Source organism: Haliaeetus leucocephalus, unplaced genomic scaffold, assembly GCF_000737465.1.
Source record: "Haliaeetus leucocephalus isolate CR32 unplaced genomic scaffold, Haliaeetus_leucocephalus-4.0 Scaffold295, whole genome shotgun sequence".
NCBI lineage: Eukaryota > Metazoa > Chordata > Aves > Accipitriformes > Accipitridae > Haliaeetus > Haliaeetus leucocephalus.
Window position 1 is genome coordinate 5128839 of NW_010972731.1, and position 22049 is coordinate 5150887.

Sequence of the window (22049 nt, forward strand, 5' to 3'; positions counted from 1 at the left end):
GAGTGGAAGGATGCGTGTGAGGAGAGAGAGAGGAAGAGGGGGGGGGGGGGGGGGGGGGGGGGTGGAAGGGGAAGAAAAAAAGAGAAAAATAATTAAAAGACAGGAAGTCAAGGAAGTAAAAGAGGATTCATTCTTACTAGCAAGTCATGGACAGCTTCCAGATTACCAGTCATCTGTCTTAAGAGGCTCAGACTGCTTACCCTTCAAAAGCAACTTATAAACACCTATAAAGCAGATTGCTTGCAATTAGTCCTATGGTGGCTTCTCCGCCGAGCCTTTAACATATGTAGCCACATTTTGCAAACACATTTTGCAGCCATGAGGGTTGCAGCATGATACCATGAAATTAGAAGTAGCAGAGGAACAACTGATTGTACTAAAATGATACATTTTACTAAGAGACTTGTCTGCTTTGGCCTGCCTCCTCTTCCGGGTGTGGAAGAGAAGCTGTTTTTAAACCCAGCAAAGAGAAGACTTCATTTAACAAGCTGTGTTTGCTTTGATATTTTTAGAAGAGCTGAAGAAACCACCACTCCATAATGGAAATTTTAGCACATCTCTAAGTCCAGAGACTAACAAAAAATAGGAAGAGATACAGGCACAGCCAGATACAAGAGAAGAGGTGCTGAGCAAGTCTGCTCATTCCCACACTCCTCATTCGCTAGCGTGTGTCTCGTAGTGCTTACCCGGTCTTGGACACCTGCCACAGTGCGGTTTGCATGGCGTAGCGAGTACGTCAGCCGATGAATGCCGTCACTGGTCTCTCCATTCCCATAGAAGCCAACAGCAATTCCAGCACTGCAGAGAAAGCAAACAAGAAAGGGTAGAGTTAAAGCTAAAAGGCAAGCTATATAATGCATGGCTTAACACTACAGCGCCCTTGGTAGTCACATCAGCACTTTCCACAGAAAGGAAAGCCGCTCGCCTCCCAGAGGGTAGCTGGGGTAGTCATACTCCTCAACATCTTCAACAACCACTAAAAAAATTCACCTGTAAACATTTGTCCGTGTTTTCCACGCAGCCACTGATTCTCTGTATAGCATCCATATGATGAACAGTGGAACACCATCCCTTCTCAATATGTATGTGTCATTTATGGTACAATAATGAAAATCTGTTAGAGAACTGTCAGAGAGTTCAGACCTAGCCATGGGCAACCAGAAATCCATCGGGCCAAGCAGCTCTCCAGTGGCTCCTGCAAGAGCTACCATTGCTATGTCAGGAGGCGCATGCCTTCTCTGGACATGAAATACCGATTGTTTCATGACTTTTTTTAAAAGCAGGACACAAAGAGCTTGCATTGACTACTTGCCTGTGGTGGTGGTTCCTCTAGATACATTTTCCATGCCCTCTTCTCTACACTGTGAAGTACCTATGAACATCATCTATCTTGATTTATCTTCCCATTAGAGCACTTGTGTCTCACTGATTTAGAGTACTGGGAAGGAAGGCTTAATAACTTACTGGGACAACAGACTATTTATTTTTAAAGCAAGTGAATTTCAAGCTTGCAGACACAATTCAACTCCAGCTGCTTAGCAAATTACCACCTATAGGCTGATTTACCATAACTGTCCACGTATATCAGTCTGTCCCAATTATGAAGTAAACCATATTAGCTTAAGCTTCACTTAAAGGAGGAAGATCCTGTAGATGAACTACAGCCAGCAGATTATCCCATGCAAGTCAGCAATACCTCTTATATTACCCCATCACTGCAGGAACTCACAGTTCTTCTTCCCAAACCCATTTCTCCTAATAATAGGAGAAGAAAGAACTTGTGAAGGGGTCACACAACTAAACTCAGGGCAAACAAACATTACCCTTTAGAGAACCCAGGGTCTTTTCTGGGAAGGTTCTCAAGACACCAAGGTTGTGTTTGTGGTAGTGGAAAGGAAGGTGGTGGTGATGGTTTCGGTGTAAATCTAAAGTTATTCTGGATGAAACAGTTTCTTCACAACAACTTTGTGCTTGGGTTATAGCACTACTTGGTTTGAAGGAGGAATAAGAGAGGAAGAAAACAAGCCAAACAACACCTTTCAGAACAAGTGTAGTGCCTTTGTTTAACAGGAAGGGTCACTAAAGGACGTCAGGCATTCTTCACCAGCATCACCAGCTGGGAAATGAACCCAAGCAGACAGGCTAGAGTGGGCTTTGTCTAAATAACTGACCCTTGAACAGATTTGCTCTGGCACATACATCAATCTGCAGTCCAAACGACCGTTTCTGCTCTCACTCCTCTCCTGCAGTAAGACAGCATCCATCCTTCTTTTCCTGGGCTCATCCACTTCAGAGCAAGCAGAACAATATAGTTCACTTGGCTGCATTTCTACTTTCTCCTCATACATATAAGAAATGGAAGCAAAGATCACACACTGGAAGCAGAGCCACTATGAAAATCTGTGTCAGCTTCACACTTTTTCCAGCAATTGAATCTCTGTTAATTATAGAGAGCTTGGCCCATAAAAGCCTCAGCTGAAGAGCCTTCCAGGGACAATAGGCAGCCTACATCATATACAGAAAGAGAGGCAGTAGGTTTGTAACTCTTAATATTTAGTGTTAATACAAGAACTCAGTCTCTTTCTTCATGAACACCATTCCTCAAACATTCTCCTAATGCAAATGATGCTGATAATTAAAGAGAGAAAAGCCCTCTGCATTCCTCCCTAGTTACAGCTATTATCAGAGCTTGATAACGCATGCCTAGGATTCAGGGGAGTGGAGGGGATAAAAAGAGACACAACACCCCCCTCCTCCTGAACTAGAGAGACTGCAGATCCAGAGCTATGCTTAGGATAAGGCAACTCAGCATCCCATCACTGCAATCACAAACCTTGGGCTTGAATTGCCCCTTGTCTTATCAGAGCAAACAAATTCACACAGACTCTTTCACTCTCCTGAGCAGCAGCAAACTTCAATGTTTTTTTTCCTACTATAGACACCAAATAAATTCCAGAACATTCCTGACATTGAATATGCAAATCTGACCCCTTTAATGGGTGAGCAATTTTTATTCAGCCTATTACAGCTACTAGAAGCCTTTTCTTTCAGCAAAGGCTTGGTAAGTGCCCAAAACTTGCTGCTTGGCTCTCAGCATTCCCGGCACAGTAGCACTATTTTGGTGTAAAAGACTCAGAAACAGCACTCTGAAGTAGCAGCAGTCTTCTTGTCCTTAAAGATGCAGCACAGCTAGGTACATTAGCCAGTTTACTCAAAGGTACCATTTGTGAAGTGCTAGCAACTACAGGCAAGTGACTTGAAACTCGTTACCCTATTCAAGGAAGAACCACCCCAGCAGCCATCCGTAGGCTTCCTATCCAGCCCTGTATGAACCACATCTTTGACTGCCCTTAACCCTCTAGGCACAGTCACTACTCCTGAAAAAACACTAGAGCAACAGGAATTGGCATAAAAGCCATTTAATTCAAGTAACAAATTCCTCTATACATGCGTACCACACATTCACTGGAAACTACACATAATGCATTAATTTATTCCATTACTGCCCGGCCAAAACCAGATCTGCATTCGTGCCCTGTACTAGCAAGGGCCACTTACACAGCCATTCCTTCTCCTAGGAGCAAGCTGTACGGTTTTGTGGCAGTTCCCCTTTCTATCATGCTAGGGAGGGAAGGAAACCATTCCTGACGCCCAGAAGCCCAGCAGCTGCCCAGACCCATGCTGTGACCAAGGAGGGGGCAGAGCTGAAGGGCAGGCAGCAGGGGAACTGCCGGTGGGGGAAGAGGAGAGAACTGATGGTGTTTAGTTTTCTGTTTGCATGTGGCTTCATCTAAATCCAACAATTGTTTCAAATCCCTGCCTACACACACTGGTGTAAGTTGCTATTGTTTAAAGCAGATTTAAGGATTTGCACTAGTTTTTAACTACCTTTTATTTGATTACAGGGAAACAGAGGGGCTCCTTCTATTTAAGCGCATTCTTTTAAAGTAAAAGTAGATCAACTCATCTTAACCCAACAGTGTAAATCCTTGAGATCAGGACAAATCACATGGCTTCTTGCACAAACCCCAAGAGGCTCTGTAGCCCAAGATATAGCAGATCCATTTCCCAGTACAGGATGACAAAATCATCACCAAATGGGGAAGCCTGCAGTTCTGTCACGCAGCATGGATACAAGAACAGCATTCCTGAATGACACAGCTTTTTTCCACCCTAGCACCCTCTGAAAGATACTCCAACACATTTTCAATGCTTCTATAGGAAAGTCATCTCCACTTCTGCTACTCTTGCTCCTGTCACACCGCCCCCTCCCTAGCACGCACGCACCTCTCCACACCATCCCATCCTCAATTCCTCCTCCCAAACCTACCCTTGTCAGGCTCCTGTCACTTCCACTATCCCTACCTCTCTCCTGCCTTCCTTCTCACTCGTATTTTTTAATAAAAATCTTAAAAATCAATCTATCAAGCTCTTACAGACCATTTAAAGAGTTGCTCCTGCTGTTCAATACTGTGTTTAAAAAGCCACTTGGCTACTCAGTCATTTTGGTTAGTTTTAGGAAACCCACTTACGTTAAGTCAAGAAAACACTGCACTCCTGAGCTTAACACTATCATCACTGGTGCACACCCACAGAAACACACTAGAGAGAGACAGTACGCTATACCAGCTCTTCAAAGAGTTATATGACATGAGACAGAAGAGCAACATGCCGTGATTTCTATGTATTCCTACAGATAAAACAGTGTGATTTAAAGTACTGCAGGTTGTGTAAACACACTTCAGTATCACTTTTCAGCAAGACTCACGAAATCCAAGTCTGGAGAACAGCTTTCCTGGTGTTTGTTTGCAAGACCCACACAGGCTTAGGATATCCCTTGATAAAGAACCAGAAAAGAAAAATCAAGTGTAATTCCAAATTAGCTTGCAACACGACCTGCAAAAAATGTTTTCTGGATTACGCAAGGTATACATGAACAGCAGAGCGTTAATCTGATAGAGAGAGCATATACGTGCCTTTTGGTGGAGAGATCCTCCCATTGTAATACCCATGCACACACAGTGAAAACCCCTCTGGGTACTCAGTCACCAGCCTGAAAAGATGAACACTAGCCATTCACATCACATCCTTAGAAATGAATAATCTAACTACACCAAGTCATCTATAATTACAGGAACTTCATAAGGAGAGCCCTTTTTAGACTTCATGTTCTCAGGAGGAATGTTAATTTGTCTGTCTAATTACCACCTTGCACTTTCGCACCAAGGGAAAGCGCTATTACTGGCACTTGAGAAAGCAAGTTTTCACCATCTATTTGTACCCATTTCTTTCAGGTATCCTCTCCACAAAGCTTCCTACCCACCTTCAGAGCTGAGCTCCCTTCTGGGAGAGTTAGGGTCCTCTTACTGGTGGATGAGATGATTTATAAGACAACTCCCCATACACAGAAACCCAATCAAAATTGGTAAGGACTAGACATTAACTAGGTATTCAAGGAATAGTCTAGGCAAATCATTCCTGCAGCTTTGTGGCTAGAGCAACTGGGAAGACTCATTAGAGAGTCATTTTGTTGGAGAGCTGCTGTTAACCAGTTAAGCTTTCCTGCTAGCTCAGCATTCTCCCTTTTGCTCAGCAGGAAATATCAAGTCATTAGGAAACAGTGATCCACAGCACTCAGCAGGATTCACAGTACAAAGAGCCCTCTGGGATTAAGTACTACCTAGATAAGCATGTACTAGGCACAGCTGGACTTAACCAGAGTTAACTAGCTCTTGACAATAGTCCACTTCACAGTACTCGGACAGACCAGACCAGCTGCTGTTTGGGACCTCTCGCTGCTTCAGCATCTAAGCTATTTCTCTCCCTTTGCATATGGTGCTACAAACTGCCTCCCAGATCAGCCTACTGTCAGGCAGACATTCAGAATAGCCTTATTCCCCATCACTCTGAAACACAACAGCATCTGCCAGTCTGGCACTTCTGTTATGTGTAACACATAGCCAGGATAGGACATAACCAGTGGACTAATCTTTAGCTGTTGGTATCTAACAGGGACTTCCTGCTAGCACAGATTAGATTCCTTGCTTGTGGGAAGCCGTATCTGCATACCCAGCCAGATGCTGAGCACAGAGCACCAAGAGGCCCTGGTTCGAGTGCACTGTTGCATCCAGCTGCTATAAGAGGGGCAGAAAACCAATATCAGCTTTGCAGGAGAGCGGCAGCACTTGGACAGCACCTTCACTCACCACGGATGGTACCAACCTGCTATTGCTCAAGCACACTGACTTCAGAGTGGAAACGTAAAACTTAATTTAAAAAAGTCAAGGCAAATATTCATCCAATATCACTATAGATTCAGGTAAAATCTTAGTTTTAAGGATACTCCTGCATTTAATACTTGCAAAAACAAATAGGACGCCAAGGATGAGAACCAATAGTTCAGATTTTAAGGAAGCCTAAGCAGTTCTCCAGCTTGCAGTCTTGACTGGGAGTTACATCAAGTTTACCAGAATTTATGCGCTGACCTTCCAACTTTAAATGGTCTCACACACGCTCTAGGAGATGTGCAGAATACCTCCTTCTTACCCTTTCTACAATTAAAAACAAATACAACTACCACACTCTGCATCAGCTGTCTTGGACACATATGCTGCATAACAACAGCTAATAAGAGCCTGTAGCAGCAGCAAACTATAAATAGCATCAGCTAGAGCTTCCGTAAGAAAGGGTTAGGACCACAGTACTTTCAGTAGACTGGAATGGATGCAGCTGAAGCTCCTGAGATCACTAAAAAGAAAGGTGAATAAGGCTGAGAGTTCTTTGCAAGTTGTTCTCTGGTTTGCCTTTCCATTCCAGGCACCTATTTGCAGTCAGCAAAGCACAGAGAAGCTCCCTGCAAAGATGGCAATATTGGCTAGTGCACTAGCTCTCCTTCTCTGAGCCCCTGCCTCTACAGGCAAATCCATCCCCAGCTGCTAAACTCACAACATAATGTCTGCTCTGCAGTGTTTGTTCCATACTTCAGGGGTTTTCTATTCTCTTAAGTATGTGCCTCAAAAGAACAAATACACAAATGCATTAGTAGCACAATCTAGCCCTTGAACAGCTAAGCCTGGCCTTCAGGGAACATGCCCACCTCCAAAAAGATCACATACTAGATCCACCATATCAGCAGGTTAATACAAAAAGTGAGCCACGAGACACTGCAAAATACAATCTTGTTACCTCCTTTCTGAACAGAGGATCACTCCCAAACCTGCCAGCCCTGCGGAGGGGCAACTACCACCACCTGGAGTCTTGGGCAAGAGTAGATTATGTTTGGGATTGGTAAGAAACACAGTGCTCAATCTCAGAACACATGTCCACAGAGCTCAGAGCATTCATTCTGCCCGAGTCAAAATAAACTAAGTCCAAGGCTCCTTCCAGAAGTTTGCAGACATGTCCCTGCTTTCGGATGCCCCTTTGTTAACTTTCTAGGAAATCAGATCCTCATCTGTGTTGAGTGAAAAAACCAAAAAAAGCGACACCACTCAGAAAACAAACAAAACGTAAATTCTCTCGTTTTAACTTCTGCACATGTTCTCCACTAATTACTTAATTTTATTTTGTTTTTCAGCAACCCTTCTTTTCACCTCACCTCCAAAAGCTTCTATTGCTCAGTCACAACATGAAATGTTGCTGACACTAGCACCATTACTAGCAACCCTTGGAGATGGCACATTAGTACAGATAATGAAATGCAGCAGTATCTTACACAGGCTGCAAAATCTGAATGTCCACTCCAGTCAAATACCAGTATTTCCAAACCCAAAAGAATCATCTGTGCCTCTTTCTTCTTAATCTACTCTCCCACATAGTCATTCTTTTGGGACACCAGATTCTAAGAAATCTCCACCTAGACCTGATAAATATTTCAGCTCTATTCATCCTATTTAAGTGATAAGCTCCCAAGGGCGCAGTGTCCTTGATTTACCACTTGCAAAGTATCAAAGAGCAGGACATTAGCTATTCCTTTTTACATTGCTCAAACCGTTAGGCAGTTCAGCAAGTGGTAGAAAGGAGGAAAATACATTACAGATATTTAAAACATATATATATGTATGTATGTATGTATATCTCAAGTGGAAAGAGGGATTACTGCCAACATTGCCTAACTACAGACTCGCATACCAAACATGAAAATGCACGCACAGGATATGCCACCCCAAGTTACAGTGAAGATCCCCTTCAGGCATCAACCATACCTGCACACCAGGGTTGCAATGATGACACACCATGCCGTACAGCAGCAGTCAGCATTTAGATGTTCTTCGCTCTTCCGATGGCGGCAACACAGCCAAAACGAGTAGAACAAGAGAAAGAGCAGGTCCAGAGCGAGGCAGGAGAGAGCGATGCCACCCAACAGCAACAGGGCCTGCGGAAAACAAAGACGGGCTTCACATCTTACCACGGCACAGCCATCGCATGTGAATCAGGGCCCAGATGTTTGAGGGCTCTGCAATAAGACAGTGCTGAAGGCATACCCTGAAAACAAGTTGTTTTGTGGTTTTGGTATATTTTTAAAAAAGAAACAGAAGATTTTTAGCCCCACTTTCTCCCCTCTCTGCATCCCACTCGATGAAACCACAGTCTGTACCTAAGCAGTAAATAACTGAGCCATTTTGTCTGTCCCAGTCTGCAAACAGCCTAAGTGCATCAGGAAGGATTTCCTCTTTACTCCTAATCAGAGGTCAGCAGATTTAAAGGGGGGAAAAAAATAATAACTAACTAACTAACTAAATAGTTCAGCCAGCTGCCTCTATCTGTACAGTTCTTTAATCTTCATGAATAAATATGCAGGCTTATTCATTAGAAATCCAAGTGCATGAGTGGGTTTGAAAGGGGGTGGAATTTATTATACATGGTGAGATTGATTTTAAAAAAAATGAATCCCCATGCAATGCTTCTGTTCAAGGCAGACCTACAATAAATGCTAAACCCCTCCATGTCCCATCCACATACATAGGTACAACAAATGCGGATGCTACAGACACACTGGCTTGGAGCCGTCACAAGCTGAGTTATTGCGTTATACCTATTTCTAGTCAGTCAGATGTTCCTGGGAGGAAAAGGAAGCAATAAATGTTTAACTCCATTCCAATTTCTTTTTCAGAAAATCCTGGCCAAAACCCAAAAATGCAAAACAATTTTGTTAAATAAAATAAAAAAAGTAATTAAAAAATCCATTCTAACACCAAATCCAGCCACACCTTCCCACATGAATGAATGAAGTACTTTTACCCATAAGGTTTTTTGGATAAACCCTTGGTAGCGGTGACAAATGCCAACTTATGAGAAATGACTTGTATATCTGGAAAGGGCCTAAGTCACCTATTGCTGCCCCAATATCGGGAAGGCAGACAGATCTGTATCAGCAAACCTAAAACAAAGGTTTTTGGTTTTTTGGTTGGGCTTTTTTGTTCATTTGTTTTTTAATCAGTATCTCTTTTCTTCCCCATGCAGAAACTTGTTAAAGAACATTTATACGCTTCCTCCTGATTGAAACAATAACTTTCTCCTGGTCAAAGAAATGAAACAAAGAATGCTGCGATTAAAGTAAGATTCTCAACAAAACTGGTGAGCGTTTCTAACAGGGTCTGGTAGTAACTTGCTCTTTGTAGGCTTCTCTTTCCCTTTTTCCCCCCTGGTCTGCTCCACAGGTACTCCCTGCTGAGTTATTATCCTGGCAAACTACACCCGCCACATAACATACTTTCCAGCCAAGCAAACGTCAGTGTGTACAGACTGCAGGGCCCATCGCCATACATAACAAGATTCAGGCTAGTTAAACCCAACTGCTGCATCACAGATGCTCCACATCGCCGCATGCAGTTTGCTTTCCCAGCCTTAGAAAACCCACCCAAAGCCCATCAAGTGCACTGGGATGGGGGGAGCTTACAGGTGCTGCTTTCCCAAACTAAACAGCAGAAACTCAGTCCCGCTGTAGAAAGTGAACTTTGGGATCTTTAACAGAGAAGAGTGGGGGTGGAAGGGAAAAAGCCCTATCCCCCTTTCCCATGATTAAGCCAGATGGTGCGTGCACTGTTTGAGTTCCTGAGCAGAAAGGGGCCTGCAAAAGGGAAGCTGCTTTTGGAGCCCCACATTCTTCCACTTCTGAAGGCTTGCCATGTACGAGCACTCAATACTAATTTAACTAACACATTTGGCATACCAAAGCTCCTCGGGGATATTCTTTATTTTTTAAACACGTCAGGCTGCTGTAATGCAAAGATTTCCTGCACTGCTTGCCTGCACTTCTTTCTTCACACCCTCAACCTTCCTGCACATGCTAAAAGGCATTACCACTGGAAAGACGAACTCAGTTGAAAACATCTTCTCAGCAACCCTTTATCAGCCAAAAAAATTCACACTGCAGCTCCAGATGTAGGAGAACAGTCCCCATTAAAATGAAGAAAAAAAAAAATTTAAAACTGCCATGCAGCAAGCAACCTGAAGTTCTCGCTTTGAAGGGACACTTAATATATGCTTTAATTTATGCATCTGGCCAAAAGGACTTGGCTAGCCACTACACCACGATCTGTGTTTCATTTTCCAGAGAATATTTGTTTTCCATTAATGGATATGTGCCATGACAACAAGTGAAATCATCCAGCAGAGCAGTTATTAATCTTTCTGACTGATGAGTCAGTTTAGGACCCAGAGACTGGCTGGCAGTGAAAGCTTGGTCACAACCAAAGACATGCCTGTGCCTGCTTGTCAGGATTAAATGACAGTATTTAAAAAAAGGGGGGGTGAGGCTGGATAAACCCTCAAGACACTCTATCCTGCAACAGTAAATCTAGGACTCGGTTATCCAAGGCCACGTTATCCAGAGTAAATGTAAAATTATGCACTGGGCCTTTTGCCACAAAAGAGCATCAATTTGTCTTCAAACATTTGCTGAGCTATCAGAACCTTTATAGCAAATGATGCATGAACTGCCCTTACAGGAAAATGGAGACAACTTGGAGGAACAACATTTTACCACTGTGCTGACACTAATAGCAGAAGTGGAGACAGAGCAGTCCCTGAAAATGAGCGTAAATCCAAGTGGTATCAGCCAGACTGGCAGGAGACGAAGCTACAGTGTTAGGAAGTACTTTCAAAATGAAAGTTAATAGCAGTACACAGGGAAGTAACCACGAGCAGCATTGCTAGCTTGGAAAGGCACCATGAAACCTGAATACACTCGGCCTTGTGCAGGGATGGTGCTCGACAGCCTGCTGCAATGTTAATAGCCTTTCTCAACTCCAGCATGGTTGCCAGGATTCATGGTTTTTGCTCTCTCAATGGGAGTAAGAAGCCAAAAAAGGAGCAGAAAACATCTATGTCCCCATATATAGAGAGTGGCACCATCACAATAAGAAACACAGGGCACTGCAAAAACACCTCCTGCAAAAATACCCAGAGGCTCTTCAACAAGGTATAGGGTACCAATAGGTCCTGATATTACACCTAAGGACATATATTTAGATCAGCCTTCAGTTAGCATAATCCTTGGTCTCCAAGACCATGCCTTATGTTACTGTGGATCAATTAAACCACAGCCTTGTCTACTGGATGAAGAATCTCCATACAAAACAGCCGCTTTCAGCTTCCAAGTTCCAAACTGTGATTCACATCATTAGTTACCTGAATATATCTGTGGACTGTGGTCCTGGAAGGCTAATTTTAGCTGCTGAAACTGCACTTAAGGGATGTATACTCCACCCCATCCTACATACGTAGTCAAAGAGAAGCAACATGAGAAAAGGGATATACAAGGTACATTTGAGTATATTTCCTTAGAAGGGAAAGCCTAAAAAAAGCCATGACATGCTGTAACACAGGAGGTAAACATTGGGTCGCAGTCACATTAAGTGCCAAGATTCAGCACAGCCTTAAGTGCTGTTTGTTCGTCACATGACTGCACAGAGAAGTGTTGGGTTAGGGATCCTTCCTCACACCACCATGCTCCCCTCTGCCATAAAGGTTACTTGACGCAAGAAGTCCTGGCAGCAGAATAGGTATAGAAAGTTCATTCTGAATGCACATGGGCTCAAAATTATTCATGTGTTTATTAAGTACAAGTTTTACCAACCTCAACCTATCCAACTTCCAATTACCACATTCTTTAGACCTTACTGTACTAACAGCAGCATGGTGTAGCAAGCAGCTCTTCTTCACATGGAATATATGACAGCTATTTCTAGATAGCACTGCTATTTTACTACTAGTTAGAAAGTCCACTAAAACTTCATTAAGAAACTTGAGAGCAAAGCTGAAGCCCTCAAGTGGTTCCTGAAAAGCATGCAGTTTTGCTTTTAGTCTTGCATCAATAATTTTAAAGTTATTTCATCTTAAAACTTCATAATTTCAACCCACAGGACAAAATAGCTACAGCTTTTGAGCATCTCAACAACACAGCTGTCTTAATCATTGCCACATTGAGAACTATTTATAGTTTTACCTTAAAGTTAGCTTTTGCCAAAAGAAAGCTTTCCACTGAATCTGCAACTAATGTTCCTTCTGGATTTCCATGCAGAGACTTGAGATTGTGATAATAAAACAGAGAGAAGAGGTTAAAGGAGTGTGGGAAGAGAAAAACGTTCACCCAGAAGAACAAATGAAGCAAACTGGGCTGCTGCCAAAGGAGCACTCATCTCTATTTATTCCGTGAAGGACGGAAGTCTTCTTAGCAAGAAAAGAAACTGCTGTGGGATAGTGTCATGCCTACACTACTTCCTACACTGGTTTTGTGCAGACTTCAGGACATCTCTTAGAAGCTTACATACTCAGATATGATAAGTAACTATGTCCCACCAAACTGATTTTTTTTGTAATGCTGGCAACACAAGGAACACTCTCTGACCCCCTCCATCAACTTGTTCTGAACATGCTGTGTGTTCAGAAACTAGATTTTCATTTCTGAAAAATGCTGTACGTGGCGTTTGTTGAGATACTTAAGTGTCTCAGGATGTCATTCATCCTGCAGCCTCTACAGAAAGATGCAGGCTTTGGTAGGGAATGCAGCCAACCATGTATTGGCAAATGTAATGTGGGGGGAGGATGTGGAAACCACTGCTGATCTCAGCACTAAACCATCCATATCTCCTCTGCCTGGGGGACAGGCCTCCCCAGGCCAATTACTGTACTCAACACAGTAGAGGAGCAAGGCTGGGCAGGAAATGTGCTGTGGAAGAGGCTTTTCCCACGGTACTGAGATGTATTCTTCTTCATGAGGGATCCCTCAGCAGCTTGGAAGAGCACCATGGAAACACAGGACAGGTTCCCCTGTCTCATCTCCTTATACAGACATCTCCCAGAGAAAGCACGCTGTTAAGGGAGTGCAGTGGATTTTTTTTTATATATATTTAGGGCAAGTCCACACTGGAGCAAGCAATGTAGGCCAACACTTTGCCTTTAGCTTTCTTGGGCTATTGGCTTTCCTTTCTGGAAAAGATAAAATGCCAAGGATTATGTCATGGTTTGTTGGTTGTTTTTTTTTTTTAATCACCTTAAGACAATACAGCAGACACATTAGAATAAAACAGATCTACAGTTGAAATATCTCCTAGCATGACTGGATAGCTCAAATTTATTTAACTAAGTTGGTTCAATAAACAGGCTAGCTTCCTTAACACTGAGAAGCTACCTACACAGGCAAGGGCATTCCACAGTTAATTGGCATTAGAGCTGTGAACTAAACCCACTTTAATTACAAATGAGTGTTCACACAGGGTTTTAACGTAGTTTAACTAGAATGGCCTTAATTCAGTGTAGTTTAATTCACTTTAGTGCATTTAAAGTGGTTTAATCTGCTTTGAATTTATTCCTCCAGTTAATTCAGATTAATTTCTCAAGTGCCCTTGTGCAGGCAATGCCTGAGAACAAGGCTAGGTTGATTGAAGATTCATCATTTCCTCCATACTAACATTCTGACCCCTTATTTCATAATTAAACACTTTCAACACTGCCTTTATATTTGGTTCAATTCACAGAAGCCACTAGTATGGAGACTGAAAAGAAACAACCTTGCTGATACTTGGTTTATTGCAGGAACCAACAAGCAATACACTCATCACCAGAGTTTTGAGAGCTGTGGTTAAACAATATATAGAGCACAGGTATGTCTGCACACCTCATCGTCCACTCGTTACATGGGGGCAGGTGCTAGAATTCATCAGAGCATCTCATATCACAAACCAGAGAGAGATGAAAAGCACCGAGTAGAAAGGATTTACTTAACAATTGGGTTGGATTTTTTTTCTGCCCATGAATGCAGATCTAAGCCATGCTAATCAGCAGTGAACACTGGAGTCCTATTGGGTTGAAGTCAAATAACAATCCATTTATTCCCTTAGCTGTTACCAACTCAGCAATCTCCATCTTACACAGCAAGGAAACATTCCCAGAGGTAAGGGGGTCCTCTAAATGGGATGTTCTTATCCCTAGTTTCTCCATAATGCTGGCTGAAAGCCTCTATGCACTACAGCGATGAAAAGAATGAGACACTCACCAAATTCAGTTTCCACTGACAGGTCCCCACAGACTAAATCTTTATTAAATGAGGCTTAGCTCAGAACTGGCAGCTTGTCAAATGAGCATTCTCACTGAAAAGGCGGATTTCCTTTCTGGGGATTCTGCAAATTCCCTTGCAGGGCTCTAAAAAAACCACCACGGATGCATCAGTGTTCATGCAGGTCTTTGCCCCAAATCCCAGACCAGCAAAACGCGTAAGGAATCCTCTTGGGAATGGGCCTTCAGCTTTAGAAGTTTACTTCTTCCTAGCATTCCCAGTTGGACAAAGTTAAAACCATTAGCTAACTTTGTTTAAAGGCAAGAATTGGATAAGTATTTGGAATATTGAGGCAAAGGGCACCAAAAGGATAGCTGGAACAATCTGGTGGGTCTCCTGCACCATTCCCGTCCATGCTCAGCTTGCCCAGCTCACCTATGGCAGATTTGCACAATTTCACCAGACAGTCCTTTCCCACAACAGATAAGCTCACACATTCCCACCCGACAGCAGCTCCTCTACTCAAGGTCTTTTAGAAGCAGCTTTATTTCCTTGGTTAGAAAGCTGTATCATCCATTAAAGTCTTAAAACACAATCTCCTTGCAAGGTAATTTTCCAGCAAACTGGATAATGGAAAAAAAACCCCATGCTATAAAGGAAGTATGAATTTAATGCTCCTACAACTCAGGGATAAGCAAGCACTGCCTGCATTACCTGGCTCAAGCCCAAGTGCTGTATAAATTCCCATGCCAAGACAATTCCCCATCCCCAGCTCTGCAGCAGGAGCTCAGCTATGCTCCTGCTGGCCTGGAACTCCCTGAAGGCAAGACGTGGCACTGCCAAGCTGCCTGTTGCACGCAGGCAGGGACCTGGGCACACTTGCACAGCCCAGCACGTGAACTAGGCAGCACTGGTGTATCAAAAAAAAAAAAAAAAAAAAAACAGGGAAAAGTTTTGGCGGGAAACCCAGGGACTTAACACAATTTCCATCTTTTTCCCTTCCCCCTCCTACATTGTGGGCTCTCAGAGACAATACATTTCATTTAGAGGGGGGGAAAAAAACCAACAAAAAACTCACTCCTATGTGCCTATCCTTACACACTATCAAGCAAAGTGCTGGGACACTACATTTTTTTAATCTATGCTGACCACGCAAGCTCTGGAGTGGACACCAACCTCAAGGATTTTCTTTCAAGACTCCAGCTGTAAGAGTCTGTGCTTTACTGCGCGCTACCTGCTTTTTAGCTGTTGCTGTTTCTTATTAGATATGGTTTGAAACCCAAATATTCATACTGCTCCTGTGAATTTCAAGAGTTCTCCAGGAAGATACGGTCTTTCAGTAGAGGTGATTACATGCATCGTCTGCAAGTCTCCTGTTCCTCTGTAGGACTTAAACCCTGTCCTTTCCAGGACTGGATAGGTAACAACATGGCACGCGTTAAGATTAAATGACATATTTAGGCTCACAGCAGCATCTTGATCTTCTTAAGTCATCTCCTCTTTAAACCAGCCAACCAAATCGGAAAATATCAGCCACTACAGTTTGAAGACGCTGAGCTCAACCCTCAGCTCTGATGTCCAGAGCAGGAAAGGCCTGGCAGGGAGATCACTGCAAGCTGCATACCCCATACGGTACCCTCTTCGCAGGCAGCCATCAGTCTGCTTTGAGAGAGGCTTTCACATGCCATTCCTATTTGGAAGAGGATAAACAAGGCATTGGGGAGGGAGGGGAAGGAGAGTGGAAATGAGCAAAGCCACCCCTACGTGGAACAGAAAACAAAAACTTGTCCCAGTTGTGGAAACTTTCCCCAAAGGAACATCAACTCATCAACAGGGTTAGCCCATCCCATCATCAGGGATGGCAACGTTTTCATAAGCATGACCAGTGTAGATAATGCGGTTCTGCTCGCTTCTGCCATTATTTTGGACTTGCTGGTTTGGCCTCAGTGACACAGCATCACATCACTTGTGTTAGTTAAGAAGCCTTGCTGGGCAAAGAAGAGTTGTTTGAATTTCTTAGTAGTGTACGCATTCAGTTGCATAGGACACAAGCCCAGACATCCAGCAGAAGCATTCTTCCTCTCACTGTACTTTCCTGGCATCTTCTCTATGCAGCTCGTGACTTGCAGACATATCAAAGCAGCTGAGAGGAAAACAGTTTGAGTATGGCCACTTCCTGACTACACCAAGTGATAAAAAACCCACACTGAGTTTCCAAATTTGTCTCCAAAATTTCCACATGAAAGAAGTTCATTTTAAGAGAAGATATTTTTAACCACCACACTTGGACCACAGTGATTCTGGAAAGCCAGGGCAGGCTGCCTTTCACAGGTTTCCATTACAGGACCGTGCATGGCACCTCATTCCCTTCACAGCATCACTGCAACCTTCCACCACCAAGTAATTTTGGTGGGACTGTAACCAGGGTACAGTCAGGCTCGCTGATCGGGCCCAAACAGGTAGGGAAGCTCATTCACTTTGGGGAGAAGTGCAACAACAGGACTAACAGAAGTAGCAACTTTACCTCGGTTCCCAAGCACTGTGTGCAAATAACGTAGTCCAAGGTCTACTGAGGCCTACCAAGCTCATTTTTAAGGACACTATTCAGGGTAGAGCAATGATTTATGCGGATCAGTTATGGGTCTTGCCAAAGAACATTAATCACAGCTCCCCACTGCTTTTTTTTAAAAATCAGCTCTACCTGGAAACAAGGGATTAGTACTCCTTACAATCAGAAGGATTATGAAAATGTCCTGACTGTACCACAGGAACACACAAAGTATGAAGAAGCCCAAGACAGATGAAAAAATTCAGGACAAATGTAGAAAACGTGATCATCGCTGGGCCAATGGGGTTGTGTCCTTGAATCATTTGCAGATCAATGTCTTGCCCAGAAAATTCTTAATGGCAACATCTCTGCAGGCACCATTTTAATCCCATTTATGTCTTAGAAGGTTTTGCGCCATACATCTACTGCTGCACACTATAAACTCAAGCATAACATTGCTGCACTGAACCACAAAAGCGATGCAGAATAATTTGAGAGAGAGTCCAAATTGGAACGGAAACTCCAATGTCAAATTGTTACTAATGTTAGACTTGAAAGGCAACTTAAAAGTGCTTGCTAACATTTCTACAACCTGTTTCATATCATTAGCACCATGAAGAGGTCTTCTTCTAAACAGCAGCTATTAGGAAAATGCTTAAGCCACAGTAAGAAGCTCTAGCATACACTTTGGCATTTGAAAGCACCCAAGTTTAAAAAAAAAAAAATTAAGTAGGAGGAAAAGAAAGACTTTCTGGCTAAGATAACAAATCCACTGCAAATGGCTTCATAAACTGCTTCTATTAGCACTGAATGGACAGTAAGGTAAATTGCTATAATTGGGCTTCTGCATTTATGCATCAGTGACAGGAATGGGCTAGATTGGTGCTACTCAGGTGTCTTTAACATGGAGATTCATGTCCAGTTTGTGCTCAGTTTGCAACCTGAAGTCAATCTTCAGAATTAAGAGTGAGAAGTTTAGAACTACAAGAAAAAAACAACAAAAATAAAAACAGGGCACTGCATTTCCATTTTTATTTACTCCATTCAGCTTCACTGGCATTTGCCTACACAACTGAAGCAGGCCAAATGGCTGTTTACACAGCAAAAACTTAGTGTAGTTCATAATACACATTAAGCCTACTACAGGGTGAGAGAAATAGCACTCTTGGTTACATTAGCAAATTACATTGGTCTAGCTGCCCTGATGGCTGACCTCTGGGAGGGGACAAAGAGCAAAATCAAAAGGCAAACTGCCCTACATCTTTAAAAAGTCACAGCCCATTGTGCTACAGCTAGCAGTCCATATGACATCTTCCTTAAAATAATTTGTATTTGAAGTTAGCTTCAATGCAGCACGTCAGTCATGTGGAGAGGCCGCAAAGAACTGGAAAGGGGCAATATCCCATAGGGATAGCTTCTGTAAGTTGGGGAAGGAGGAACACAGACCCTCTGACCCATCTATTGACTGTGGACCTGAACTGACCTCCTTGTACAAACAATGCAAACATGTCATTTAACCGTCAGAGACAAACAAGTGCCATGCTTCTCACCATAAATTCACTCTAAACTGCCTCTTTGAAGACTACTACGGTTGGGGTTTAAAAAAAAACAACAAAAAAAAGGAAGAGAAAAAAAAAAAGAGGAAATCTCTTCCTTCAACTTAAAGCTGTACGTTTCCCTCCCCCAAAAGAGGCACATTCATGTGCAGGAAACAATTCCACATCAAGTCTTCCTTGGTTTTATTTTGGGGTTTTTTTGAGTCTTCCCCCCCCCCTTTTTCTTTCTTTAAAGAAGAAGAAAAAAAAGCTCTCAAAAAAACCCTCAGAGACAAAGACAACCAATATTCACTATTGAGAACCTTCAAACCCAGGGAAAAAAAAATACCATAGAGAGACTAACAGAGGAAGCAGATCAAAAAACTATCCAAGCTAGCCAAGACCCACCACAGTCACAGCTGGAGCCTGTGTTTCTGCACCACTGACAAGACTGGGAGCGTCATTAACCACTTCTCTGCTCAGCATCGCAGCCTGCGCAAGGGAAGCTACAGAGCTAAGAAAGGCCTCATGTAGGCTCCTCGCCAAATTCGAGAAGGGATTAGGGCCTCCGGCAGCTATACTGAAGGGAAATACAATTTGAATAGAGATGCTTTCTTTACAGCTTTCCCCATTAAGCAGTGCAGAGCTGCAGATGGCCCTCTCAGCAGCCGGGGTAAAGTCAGATGCTGCCCCCTCAAGAGCAGCGTTCTGGCAAGTGGTCACAGCCTTACCCCTCCACTTCTGCTGCCCAGTCGGATAAAAAGGGGAGCACATGCTTCTTAAATTCACTTCCTGAGTGCCATTCATGAGAACAGGGAAACAGCTAACAGTAGATGCGCATATAGATTGAAAAAACCTTACAGTTACAAGTCAAATATGGTGCCACAACATGTATTTACAGAGGGCATCCCGCTTTGCAGCTCTGGGTCTCAGCAGCTCTTCTCAAAGTTTCCCCTCTTCCCGGGACCTCATGGGGAAACTGTCTCCTTTCAACTAAGCAAAGCTGTTCGATTCTCTTAGGCCTTGTCTCCCTGCAAGGCTGAAAGTTGTTACAGACCACTGGCCTAAAAAATTTAAAGTACTGGGTTTATATCATGTATTTAGGGACAAATACACCTCACTTTCAGCTTCCTTTAGCACCAAGTTGTGGGAATACACAGGACATGGGGCTATTTTGCTGTAATAGCAGTTACACCGGTTAAAAGCAGCAGGTGTTTGCCCCACTGTGTCCTAGCAGGATTTTTCGTTAGCCGCTCTGCTTTCCCAAGACAGACACATGATCTGCACTAGAAATCAATGCACTTTAGAGGTACAAACTAATACGCACACAGCCCTCCTTCAGAGATCTTATATCCTGCTCGTGAGATCAGTGCTGGTAGGATTCCTCGAGCTCCTGCACAGGTACTCATTCATTCATCAATTCTTCTGAACTGCATCTTGAAATTGATTTTTCAGGAAAGTTCCCAGAGCTCTCTTAGAGGTTCTGCCTACACTGATGTCATGGCTATATTTAAAGAAGGAATCCCACTAAAGTGGTTTATAACACGCTCTGGCAGTATAGACAGAGCTAAATCCTATTAAGCTACTTAAGTTGCTTTCCCCCTCTAAAGTCATCTGTCAAATGCTAGCCCTACACATAGCAGCCTACTATCAAACTAGCTTATCGAGAGTCATGCTTAAAACACCAAACAAAACAAAAAAATTCAATCATCACACACACGAGGAAGAGAAACTGGGGCAGTGTGCTGCTCCAGTAACCTCCTGGGATCCCAGAGGGTGGAGAATGCTGGTGATTAGCTTTTCATTACAGTTAGATTGTAACCTACTTGCACACCACTGGACTTTATTAAAGATAAAATAAGAATGACTGTTTCTTTACATGTTTGTCTTGACTATTTTGAAAGGAAAATATGGAGAACATGTGAATGTAAGGCATACTTTTTAAATAGAGATCACACTAATGGGGCGTGGGGTAACTGGGAAAACAAAGCACCATTCAGCCTTAACTTAGCACCCCACAGAGAAGGGGGAAAGCAGCATTCATAGTCATTACCTTTCCTGGTAACTTGAAAATTGGCATCACAGCATCCTGAAAGATTAATTCCCATAAATGTTAAATGTCCACATTTAAAGCTCCAGTTTTATAGCATTCACTCCACTAAGTCAATATGCTACTGCTACGGTGTTTCAGAGACAAACCTCAATTTCACAGATTCCATAAAAATAATAGAAGACAATAGGCTGGAAAAGACCTCTGGAGGTCACTGCAGTGCAACCTGCTGCTAAAAGTAGGGCTAATTTAATAGATGGTGTTGCTTAGAGCCTTGCCCAGGCAAAGTGTCTCTAAGGCTAGAGTTTCCAAGGCTTCCCTCAGTCCCTGCTCCAGCACTATAAAGAAGAATATTCATAAGTGATTGCACCCAAGTGCCATTTCCCTTTGCAACCTGTGGTTGTTGTCGCTTGTCCTTTTGCTGGGCGCCTCTGAGAAGAGCCTGGTGCCGTCTTCTCCAAGTCCCTCCTTCAAGTATACCAAGGCTGCTCATGGATCTGTCCTTTTGCCTTCTCCTCTCCAGGCTGAAGGGTCCTAAGCCTCCCAGCCTCTCCTCACAGGTCAGGCTCTAACCGTCTCAGTGGCCTTCCCCTAGGCATGCTCCAGTTAGCCAACATCTCTCCTGCACTGGAGGCCCCAAATCATTATGCAGTTACACAGCATTTATGCTGGCACACACAACAGGCGGAGAGCCCATGCACATGAAATTGCTGATGACCCATTTTAAGGCTATTTTCAGCTTGCTTAGAGGGCTAGGCAAAGCACAAGCCTTCAGAGGTCAGGTCTGCCTCCAGCTGCATGACCTGCCCTACCCGATATGGTCACAAAGCACCAAAAGGTGACAGATCTCCCCCAACACTGAACAGCACGGACAGTCGCTCCGTGGGCATTAGAAATGCAGCCGGTACCATTTGAGACCAAGCGAGACACTCAACAGCATGGATGTTATTCCTCAAAACAACAAAATGAGACGGCCAAGGGGGGAGGAAAGAAGAGGTAAGGAAGGAAAAAAAAGCAGCAATAGAGAAGTTACACGGTTCAGACTGAAAACAAGGCACCTCAGGAGTTATTCGGCGAGCCCAACCGCACGGATGCTCGTGCATCCCATTGGCTGCTGCCTTCCAGAATCGCACAGCAACCAGCCCGGGAGGTGGGAGGCTGCCAGCACGCATGAGAGCTCCCTGCTCAATCCCTCCTCCGCGTCCCCACAGCCCAGCCTGACAAGCACCAACACTGCTCCAGCTCCCCAGCTAACTGCAATATTGATCGCTCTTCCCCGCCAGAGGTCAATCAGGGAGAGACAGCCAAAGGAGGCAGGACCTCAGTTTAACAAATGACAGGGTTGATGCAGAGCAGCCACGCCAGGTTATTTCGACAAAAGCAGCAGAGGACGATCCCACATTCTACCTCAGTCCACAG

General features: G+C 43.5%; 1 protein-coding gene across 1 annotated transcript in view; it reads right to left on the minus strand.

The window, feature by feature from the left end:
* The window catches only part of TTYH3 (tweety family member 3), a 74561-nt gene that overhangs the window by 25861 nt on the left and 26651 nt on the right, over positions 1–22049 (minus strand). Inside the window, exons 2-3 of the mRNA XM_010570294.1 lie at positions 8205–8374; positions 687–798 (exon numbers count right to left, since the gene is read on the minus strand). Coding sequence (XP_010568596.1) covers positions 687–798; positions 8205–8374 — 282 coding nt within the window. The remainder of the gene's footprint in view (positions 1–686; positions 799–8204; positions 8375–22049) is intronic.